General features: G+C 51.3%; 1 protein-coding gene across 1 annotated transcript; it reads left to right on the top strand.

Annotated features, from left to right (window-relative positions):
- Nucleotides 1–2,662: 2,662 nt before the first annotated feature.
- LOC128048443 (collectin-43-like) lies at nt 2,663–10,642 on the top strand. Its single transcript, XM_052640839.1, has 6 exons — nt 2,663–2,861; nt 6,635–6,742; nt 7,052–7,113; nt 7,486–7,633; nt 7,817–7,900; nt 10,260–10,642. Exons 1-6 carry the CDS (start codon nt 2,663–2,665, stop codon nt 10,640–10,642), a joined length of 984 nt encoding a protein of 327 aa, XP_052496799.1.
- Nucleotides 10,643–11,001: the final 359 nt, after the last annotated feature.

Genomic DNA, 11,001 nt, shown 5'->3' with positions numbered 1-11,001 from the left:
AGAGCTCAAGCTTTAGGGGCCCAGGTCCTGAGCTACAGGATCTTGCTTCAAAAAATTGCAATATAGAAAAGAGAAGACCTTTCCTTACCTTTGAGGAAAGCTGACATCATAGATTCCATAACATACAAGGAGCATCAAAGCCCAGGAGCAGGTCAGCACATCCAATGAGGTGGCCAAAAGGGAGGCTGGAGACCTCGGGTTGCTGATGTGGAGACCTAAGGGAAGGGTTGATGGAAGAAATAAGTCACAGGGAACTACAAGCAAGCAGAGATGCTAACAACTAGCCCACAGTCACTGGGAATGAGAGTTTCCCTGTGATGGTTACAACAGTGTATCAGCAGCTTGGGGATCCAAACTGGCCACTAGGGCCACATAATGGAGAAACACCGGCTAAAACAGTGGAGAGATTAGGGTAGTCAAGTTAAGGGAGGATGGCTCCAATACTCTGGCCACCTGATGGGAAAAACTAACTCATTTGAAAAGACCCTGATGCTGGAAAAGATTGAAGGTGGGAGGAAAATGGGATGACAGAGGATGAGATGGTTGAATGCATCACCGACTCAATGAAAATGAGTTTGAGTAAGCTCCGGGAATTGGTGATGGACAAGGAAGCCTGGCTTGCTGCAGTCCATGGGGTCCAAGAGTTGGACATAACTTGAGCAAATGAACTGAACTGAGCGATGCCTGGCATGCTGAAGTCCATGGGGGTCACAAAGAGTCAGACACAACTTAACCACTGAACAACAACAATCCCATAAAAGGCAAGTGGAGGGCTGTCTTAGTTACAGCAGAAAGCAAAAGAGTGACCCCTGGTGGGTGGCAGCTCCCCCAGACACTGCCCCTCACAGGCTGTTGCCTCAGCAGCCCCTCTACCTGCCCCACTCCTGCTCAGATCTGCCAGGCAGCTCCCAGCTCTTTCCTAGTGTCTGAGCAGTAACGTTGAGATGAGAAGGAAGAGAAACGGGCACAGCGGGTGCTGTTTCTTGGACTCTGCAGAGACAGGCTGCTTTTGCAAGAGCTCTAGGTTATTGTGCAACTTGCTGGTCTTCTCTGGACCTTGGATTCCTGGACATCCATGAAACAGACACCGACGCTGCCACTAAACTCTCAGGGCTGCAGTGAGGAACCGATGCGATCCTGAGCTGAGGGTGCTCTTTGAACTCTCGTGTGTGTTTAGTGCCATGAACAGCAGCACGTGTCCAGAACCCAGGTGGGGGAGAAATTGACTGAATCAACAAGCCATAATTTGTTCTCCTTTTCTCTGGAAACTGGCACTGGAACCTCAGGTTACTGCACAGGTATAAATAGGCAATAGTGGCTGAGGAACGTCAATTTGCGTGGAGGTTCTGAAACCCTAGAGGAAGCAACTGTGTTTCTGTCCTAGCCTCTCAATTTGCTTTCCTGGGTCCAGTGAGTATCTTCCTGCCTGAAATGGGTGCTTTATCCTACTGGTGCTGAGGAAGGCAGGGTCTATATAGCTGTTCCAGTCTAGGAGGGTGAGTGTTGGAGGAGGGGCACAAGGTAATAATGGATGCTCAGCACTGTGTTTCTTTTGTTTGGTGGGAGATGTGTTTCCTGGGCTGGGAGAAGGGGAGAGTGGGATGTGACATCCAACCAGATCTCTGATGCCATTGTCCCCGTGGAAAATGCAATTCATCCTCCTCTTGGAAGGAGGCCCTTCTCTGGCCAGAAAGCCCCTTCCCTCCCACTACCTCAGCCTGCCAGTGACCCTCGGTCCTTTGTTTGCACAGGTCACTCAGGCCTTCTTTCAAGTCTTTCCAATGCCCTTGAGCCCTTTCCATGGTCAAAGCTTTACAGTTTCTGCCTCAGAGAAGAAAGAAGCCCAACTGTGGGACAGACCCATGTCCTGTACCCACCCCTGATCTCACTTAGCTCCTCAGTCCCTTTCTGATGGTAACTGGAAGCTCTATTGGACATCTGTGATTTCCTCCCCTGAAGCCAGCCTTCCCCTAACTGTGCATTTCACTTGTCCCTTCCTCCATGAGGCCGCTGGCCCACCTCCTCTTGGAAGTCTGGACAGACTCTAGGTATGCCAGGGACTTTTCTCGTGGAGCTCAGGAATGACAAACCCTGGTAAACACACAGTCACGCACCCATCCTGTCCTCAGGACAGACCTCACCCAGTTTAGGACTCTGGGTTTCTTCAGACAGCACTGCAGACCTCCAATACTAGTCCCTCCAGAACAGCAAGTGAGAGGAAACGAGTCTGTATTGTCACAGCTAAGTCAGCCACCTTACTGATACAGAAAAGAATAAGCAGGTCCAGAGAGGGAAGGGTCCCATCCGAGGACCCTCAGTGAGTCCCTCCTGGTATGACAATGGCCTCAGTGAGGAATTCTACATCCTGGTCACAGTGCCCCTGGCAGGGATGACAAGCCCAAAGAGGGATGACACAGAGCATCTGAGAATAGATCCATGTGCTGGCAGAGCAGGACGGAGGCCCGGCTGGTCCACTCATGTCCTCCCTGGCCAGACCTTATCCTAACTTTCCCTAAACTGCTTTCGGAGCCCACTGCTCTGGGCCCCAGAGGATGGGAGAGGAGATCGGGGAAGGGCTTCTCCTGCCCTCCAGGAGCTGGGCCAGCCCTAATCCTCGTCCTTGGACCAAGAGCACCCCCCTCTCTGTTCCTCTGCCTAGGACATGCTTCTCCTCCCTCTCTCCATGTTACTCCTGCTCACACAGTCCCAGAGTTCCCTGGGCGAAGAAATGGATGTCTATTCTGAGAAAACACTCACCGATCCCTGCACCCTGGTTGTGTGTGCCCCACCAGCGGATAGCCTTCATGGTCGTGATGGACGAGATGGGAGAGAAGGCCCCCGGGGGGAGAAGGGGGATCAAGGTAGAGCTGGGACCATGGGCCTGTCCTGGTGGGAAGGGGTGGGCACTGGGATTGTAACCAAGCCAGAAACTGGGTCTTCTTCTGGGGAAGCCTTATAGATGATCTTCTTCCTAAATGGGTGGGTTTCACCCAGATTTTGAGCCCACCTAAAACATGGCTTTACTGCTTCGCCAAGACTGACTGCCCTGAGCCTCCAGCTTCATCACCAGCTGTCCTGATTCCTCCCCTAGAATCTTCTGACTCCCACCAACCCAAAATGCACAAAGAATAAATGACTGTTATTTGTAGTCATCTGCTCTAGAACTTAACTACTGTCCATTTGGATTAAATGGTTCCTCTCCAAGTTAAAGATTTTTAATATTTAATTGAGTTCTACTCCATGATGAATGAGAAAGGATGAGGCAGTGTGGCCCCAAACTCAAGCCTGAATGAAAGGATTTTCCCTCAATACATTACAGAGGGAAAGAAAGGAAGCTTATATTTCTTTGTCCAGCCCTGTGCTTAGGAGTTCTCTTGAGTAGTTTATTTAATCCCACCAAAAGTCTAACAAGTGATGCATGAATCTCATTTGATAGGGAAGACAAGTGTGACACAAAGATGCTAAGTGAAACCCAACCTGGAAGGTGAAAAGGACATGAGTTTCTTTTTCAGGCACAGCTGTGCTTGTCTACTAGCTCTGTTTCAACAAGAGAGTCCCCTAGGGAAAAGCACTCAGTGTTTCTGAGTCTTAATTTGCTCATCTTTGGATGGGAATAATATGACCACACAGTGACAAATAGTTGAGCCAAGCTTCCCCCCCACCCCCACCCCCCAAACACCACCTTTTTTTTCCTCTTTGGTGAGGCTTTAGGATAATGTTGCATCCTCTTGTTGTAATCGGCAATCAGCAATCAGGTGGATTCTCCTGAGGTTTCCCAAGATACTGCTTATTAAGGGAAGTGTCTGAGAAGCACTGCCCCACAGGAGAAGATCTGGGTGTTACTGGCAAGAAGTGAGAGTTCAATGAACCAGCAACAAGGACAAGGGCATCACCATGGCACTGAACCAGGGCTGTGGGAGGAATCAACTGACATCTTTGAACTTTCTCTAGTTTGTATTTTGGTTGGGGAAGAAGGAAATGAGTAACATTTGCAGGATCCTTCTTGCTGGTTCCTACACACCCCAGTCTTTGTAGGTATCTGACTGTCCTTTACAGACAGAAAGTAGCTTCCAGCATGAAAGAACTGGACCTTAATAAGGCTGCCTAGAAGTATATTCAATAGTTGTGTGGTAATCAAGGATTACAATAAACTGTGGAAAATTCTGAAAGAGATGGGAATACCAGACCACCTGACCTGCCTCTTGAGAAACCTATATGCAGGTCAGGAAGCAACAGTTAGAACTGGACATGGAACAACAGACTGGCTCCAAATAGGAAAAGGAGTAGGTCAAGGCTGTATATTGTCACCCTGCTCATTTAACTTCTATGCAGAGTACATCATGAGAAACGCTGGGCTGGAAGAAGCACAAGCTGGAATCAAGATTGCCGGGAGAAATATCAAGAACCTCAGATATGCAGATGACACCACCCTTATGGCAGAAAGTGAAGAGAAACTAAAAGCCTCTTGATGAAAGTGAAAGTGGAGAGAGAAATTTGGCTTAAAGCTCAACATTCAGAAAACGAAGATCATGTCATCTGGTCCCATCACTTCATGGAAATACATGGGGAAGCAGTGGAAACAGTGTCAGACTTTATTTTTTAGGGCTCCAAAATCACTGCAGATGTGATTGCAGCCATGAAATTAAGACACTTACTCCTTGAAGGAAAAGTTATGACCAACCTAGATAGTATATTCAAAAGCAGAGACATTACTTTGCCGACTAAGGTCCATCTTGTCAAGGCTATGGTTTTTCCAGTGGTCATGTATGGATGTGAGAGTTGGACTGTGAAGAAAGCTGAGCGCCCAAGAATTGATGCTTTTGAACTGTGGTGTTGGAGAAGAGTCTTGAGAGTCCCTTGGACTGCAAGGAGATCCAACCAGTCCACTCTGAAGGAGATCAGCCCTGGGATTTCTTTGGAGGGAATGATGCTGAAGCTGAAACTTCAGTACTTTGGCCACCCCATGCGAAGAGTTGACTCATTGGAAAAAACTTTGATGCTGGGAAGGATTGGGGGCAGGAAGAGAAGGGGACGACAGAGGATGAGATGGCTGGATGGCATCACGGACTCGATGGACGCTAGTCTGAGTGAACTCTGGGAGTTGGTGACGGACAGGGAGGCCTGGCGTGCTGCGATTCATGGGGTTGCAAAGTGTCAGACATGACTGAGCAACTGAACGAACTGAACTGATTCAAGGTACTAGCATTCTCTACCTCCCAGAGGGTCCTGAATTGAATACTAGGGCAGGGGAGGGGTAGGGACTTTCCCTACAGTGGCCCTCAGCTGCATGATGTACCCCAGACTTCTCTTTCTTGTGCATTCCAAGCATGGCCTTGGGTTGGTGCTTGGAGAGAGAACAGTGCACGGTCGGGACAAGAGCAGGCTTCACACTGGCTCCCCAGAACCAGGCACCGGTTCCTTCAATGGTGACAGGTTGGGAATTTCCTGGAGATCCGAGCATCCTCAGATCCTGACCAGCAGGGCTGGGTGGGGCCAGAGTCTGCACTGGGGACAACCTCCCTCACAGATTCTGACACACATGTTCCCAAGAACCTGATGTAAAGGACAAGATGGGCCTGAGAGGAGAGACCCTTGAGCAGAGGTAGAGGGTAGGGCTGGGTCACTTGGTGATGCCCCAGATGTGTCGTGCAGGGCCAGTAACACCTGGACCCTGCTTGGGGGGCTGTATTTCCAGGGACAATTCCTTCTTTCCTCAGTGCCTCTGAGATTGCTGCCCAGAAGGATTCAGTGAGAGAGTCCGTCCAGGGCGGCAATTCTCCCCTGGGAGTAAAACCTCACAGGCCACAGCATCCCCACCACCCAGCTCTGCTGATCTCTCTGAGCTCATTTCCTTCCGTCCTCCCACACTCCCTGGACTCTGACCACACTGGCTCCTTGTTGGTCCCTGAGCACGCACATCCCCCTGCCTCCCCAGGGCCCTGTCCTCTCTCTGAGCATGCACATCCCCATGGCTCACTCCTCACCCTCTTCACAGCTTCACTCATAGACTCCCTCTCTGGCCATCCTATTTAGAAGACACCCCCGCCAATACTCTAGGCTTTAATTTACCTCTGTAGCACTTATTCTGATCTGATTATCATGTGTTAAACATTTTCCTTTTGGTTAAGTATTTCGACATAGTTGAGTTTAAGCTCCTTGAGGAAGGGGTTTTGTTTTATCAGTTTTTTTTTTTTTTCACTAGTAATCCCAGCATTTAGGACAGCACCTTGTATGTAGTAGAATCTCAGTGAATACTTGTAGAATAAATGAATGGAAACGGCCAAGAGATAAGGCATTGAAGTACACTTGTTTTGTATTTCAGTCACTAAGTCCCTGTCTGACTCTTTGTAACCCCATGGACTGCAGCATGCCAGGATTCCCTGTTCTACATTATTTCCCGGAGTTTGCTCAAACTCATGTCCCTTGAGGTGGTGATGCCATCAAACCATCCCCTTCTCTGTCATCACCTTCTCCTCCTGCCTTCAATTTGCACGGGGTTATTTCAGGGAAGACTGGAGCTTCTCGGGGGACAACATCTTTAGGAGGAGGTTAAAGATCTTGTAACCTCATCTTTTATGCACTCCCACTCCCAAGGAGATTCAGTGTCACTAACCAGGCTGGTCTTTTTTCCCAGGGCCTCCAGGTATGCCTGGTCCAGCTGGAAGAGAGGGCCCCTCAGGGAGGCAGGGGAGCATGGGACCTCCAGGCACACCAGGCCCCAAAGGAGAACCTGGGCCCGAAGGTAGGAGGGTGATATGTGGCGGGTGAGGGAGGGGTAAGGGAGGGGTGACATTGGCAGCCCTGGTGGAGACCAGGGTATGTGCACACTCCCTGGAAAGCCTGGGACCTCCCTGCCTGATAGGTCTGGCCTGGGCCTCTCCCCGCACATGCCCACATGGACTGAATTTCCTAGAGGAGACCAAGCAGTCAGGAGCATTCTCCCGGGTCACTCTCTCACCTGGACCTGTTGGTGACGAGCTGCACTGCTGAGGAAATGGTACCTGCTGAGCACACTCTCAGCCGTGTTTCTCCCAATATGTTCCTTCTGCAGGAGGAGTGGGTGCCCCAGGCATGCAGGGCTCCCCAGGCCCCACAGGTCTCAAAGGAGAGAAAGTTCCCCTGGTCAGCCCGGAGCCCCTGGAAGTGCTGGGGCAGCAGATGAGCAATGGACGTGTGGCTGGGCTCATGTTCTCCTGTGCCCACCTCACCACTCTCAAGCTCAGAGCTGGCATTCCAGGGAGAGAGCCAGCATTGGGCTCTGGGAACTGTCTGTCTCCAGGGAGAGGGTGGTGTGAGCAGCAGGGACTGTGTATTCAGGAAAGGCTGGTTGTCAGGTTAAGGGACAGTCAGTGTGCAGAGAGGATGCAAGCAGAGGATCCAGGCACTGAGGGACATTTGTAAAGGTGGAGGGTGTATGGCTGGGGGATAGGAAGTCCATGTTTGGGGGTGGGGAGTGGGTATGAAAACGCTGAAATATATGGTCAGCACTCATCCATTTCTACTTCTCTGATCCCAGGACCTGCTGGGGCCGTCGGTCCACAGGGGCCTTCAGGAGCCAGGGGCCCCCCAGGACTGAAGGGAGACAGAGGTACTCCTGGAGAAAAAGGAGCAAAGGGGGAGACTTCAGTCCCAGGTAAGAAAGCTCTGGGGGCTCTAGTGGGTGCAGAGAGGCCAGCAGGCCCTCTTCAGTCCAGCACCTCCTCTCATGCCTCCCGTGTCCTTATCCCATCCCCAGGATGCGTCACCCTTCCCTGAGCCCTGGGCTCTGAGTGTCCTCAGGCTGGATCTGTGTTCACTTGGCCTCTCTCTCTTGCAGAAGTTGCTACTCTGAGGCAGCAGATGACAAACTTAGAGGGAGTAGTACAACACCTCCGGAATACAGTGTCTCAGTACAGGAAAGGTGAGCTCCTGGACCTGACCCTGAGCTGCCACCAAAGGCAGACCTTAGGCTGGGCTGGGCTTGGAGTTCTCTGGGCTTGGGTCTAAATTGGACTTGCTGGGACCATGACTGGGACTGGACCTAGACCTGAGGCAGGAGCGGGGCTAAGGACAGGGCTGGGACAGAGCCGCCCCCCACGTGCTCCAGGAGCTCAAGTACATGCACTACACAAGGAGGAGGATGCGGTCCATGCCACCAGTTCAGCAGAACTTCACTCCAGCCTACTCTGGGCGGATTCCTATGACAGACAAGGGGTCACCAAACCCGCGATGCATTTCTTCCCTCTGTGGGGCCAGGTGTGCAAGTGCACAGAGAAGCCGCTGCACAGCCCAGAGCAGCAGAGAATCCAGGACTGATCCTGAGAGCAGGGGTGGGATGCTGTCTGTTGGTTCAAGGCTGCTGGGGACCTGACCTTGGTGTGTGGCCACCAAGTATCTTACTCTAAAGATGTCCCTGGGTCTGGAAGGAATAGGCTGCCTCCAGTCTCTGGCCCATGCTGGACTCCCCTGCCCCTCTTGTGGAGTTTAAAGCAGAGATTCTTCCCTAAGCCTGGATCCTAAGCAGGCAGAGGCCTCTTGGAGCACACATAAAGGGGCCTGATTGGGTGAGCATAGCGTTGGCTCCTAAGAACTCGAGCCAACTAAGTACTGAAGTAGTGGAATGAGAATTCTTAGCAGTTTCTGAAGGAGCAGAGCATAAAGGGGCCTGATTGGGTGAGACAAAGGTTTGGCTCCTAGGAACTCAAGCCAACTAAGTACTGAAGTAGTTGGATGAGAATTCTCAGCAGTTTATGTCTTCCTTCTTGCACAATCATATTTACATGTCTACTTACTATCTCATTCCCTGGTAGCTCAGCTGGTAAAGAATGTGCCTGCATTGCAGGAGACCTGGGTTTGATCTCTGGGTCAGGAAGATCCCCTGGAATGGAAATGGCAAACCACTCAAATATCCTAGCCTGGAAAATGTCATGGACAAAAGTCCCTGGTGGGCTTCAGTCCATGGGGTTAAAAAGAGTTGAGCACAACTTAAAAACTAACCCTTCATGCAGACTGCTATAAACACAGGTGAACTTGGGCATATGTGCTGGCCACATGTGCGTACCTAAACACCATCACTCAGTCCACACTACCTACATACATGAACACACATGCAGACATAGGCACACCCATCCTGATGGACCTTGAGTCAGCCCATGTACCTGCAGATGGACACATGGATGTATTCACGCATGCACACACATACCCACCCAGATGCATGGGACGTAAACCAATCATGGCACACAAGCTTGCACTGACCTTGTCCAGGGCTGTCTGGGTGCCATCCTGACTACATGGAAAATGTGGTCTCCAATTACTTGTTGAAGCTAATCAGAGGAAAAGGGCAGTGGGTCAGGGTGCAGCCTGGGTTCAGAACCAGTCCAGTGAGCCCTCTTAGGATCCCTGAAGATTTCCATGCAGACCCTGGAGTCAGAGCGGCGTGGATGGGATGGAATAAAAAGAGATACTTAACACGTCACATAGGGGATACTGTTTTGCAGTGTACCTTTTCCTTAGAAATATGAGATTAGACTCTGAAAAGAGAAGTGACTTTCCCTTGTCACCTGGGCTGTCATTGCCAGGGTAGGGCTGAACACATGGTTTTCTGAAGCCAGACACGGCTCTCTCCAAAGCTGATCCCACCCTGCCATCCCGCCCCCACATAGAGATCTCAGATGCCGTCATCCCCTGCTCAGTGGTCCAGGGAGGCTGACTGGCCATAGGTTCACCTGTGAGCATGCGGAAGCCAACACTGGACTGCCCTGGTGCAGAGGCTAGCACTTGGCTGCTCTTAGATGCACCCCCTTCCACCCCTTTCTCCTCACCCCTTCACACAGCACAGAATGCTCTGAAAACTCCACATGCCCAGTCATCATGCAAGGGTGAGAGTGAGCCACTTGGTTGGTGATTTCCACACTCTTAGGAACGGCCCTGGACTCTACAGTGTCATTTCCCTGCCAAAGTCCTTCCTATTTACACAGTAATTAAAATGCCGGATTCTCGTGAACAGCATGGGGAAGAACAGAAAGTGCATGTGGGAGCTTTAGTGTCACCTCCAACAAGGTCTGATTCTCATCTACATTTGACAGTTGGGCGACTTTGGGCTTCTGTGTAAGCTCCTGAGTTCCAGGATCCTCACCTCTTGCATGATGGATGCTTGGGGGCCAAGTGCCTTGCTTTTGTTCTATCTGGTGCCCTGGTGCCCTCGTGGGAGCTGGGGACTCCAGCTGAAGCACAGGTCTAGGTGCTGCCACATCCCCAGCCTGACTCTCCTCTTTCCCTAGCGGTGCTCTTCCCTGATGGCCAGGCTGTCGGGGAGAAGATCTTCAAGACGGCAGGTGCGGTCAAATCATATTCAGATGCCCAGCAGCTCTGCACAGAGGCTAAGGGACAGCTGGCCTCCCCACGCTCTGCAGCTGAGAATGAGGCTGTGACACAGCTGGCCAGAGCCCACAAAAGGAATGCTTACCTGAGCATGAATGACATCTCCACGGAGGGGAGGTTCACCTACCCAACTGGGGAAACACTGGTCTATTCCAACTGGGCCACTGGGGAGCCCAACAACAGCAATGATGGACAACCAGAGAACTGTGTGGAAATCTCTCCTGAGGGCAAGTGGAATGACATACCCTGCAGTGAGCAACGCCTCGTGATCTGCGAGTTTTGAGCTCCCCCACCCACCCCAGGGAAGGTGGCAATGCCCAGAGCTGTGAGCTGCCAACATTCCAATAAAAAGGTGACCCTCTGCTGCTCACGGCTTCCCCACTGAGCCATGGGATGAGGCCACAAGGCAGGCCTCCTATGTAACTCCTCCCTCAAAATAAAGTTTGAAACTGGCTTCACATCTGGAAGATTTGTCACAAAAAAGGGGGCAGCCTGTGACTCAGGGGCAAGGGCTAAAAGGAGGTCTCCAAGATGCCCCTGTGCAAAATCCAGTGTCTCCTTCTCAACAAGACAGGTGTCTAGCCCTCCACCTCTGCCAAACATGGGCTGCATTTGACCCCACTGGTCACTGCTACCTCCTTC

Source organism: Budorcas taxicolor, chromosome 5 (assembly GCF_023091745.1).
Source record: "Budorcas taxicolor isolate Tak-1 chromosome 5, Takin1.1, whole genome shotgun sequence".
NCBI classification, from domain to species: domain Eukaryota; kingdom Metazoa; phylum Chordata; class Mammalia; order Artiodactyla; family Bovidae; genus Budorcas; species Budorcas taxicolor.
Note: the sequence above shows the minus strand (reverse complement) of the source record. Positions and strands in the feature narration are given on the sequence as shown.

What these genes read in the sequence shown, in the direction of transcription:
- LOC128048443 (XM_052640839.1), top strand. Translation starts at nt 2,663, where the DNA reads ATGCTTCTCCTCCCTCTCTCCATGTTACTCCTGCTCACACAGTCCCAG. An exon ending in CAGGTCTCAAAGGAGAGAAA is followed by an intron (nt 7,114 to 7,485) that starts GTTCCCCTGGTC and finishes ATATATGGTCAG; the next exon opens with CACTCATCCATTTCTACTTC. An exon ending in AGTGTCTCAGTACAGGAAAG is followed by an intron (nt 7,901 to 10,259) that starts GTGAGCTCCTGG and finishes CTCTTTCCCTAG; the next exon opens with CGGTGCTCTTCCCTGATGGC.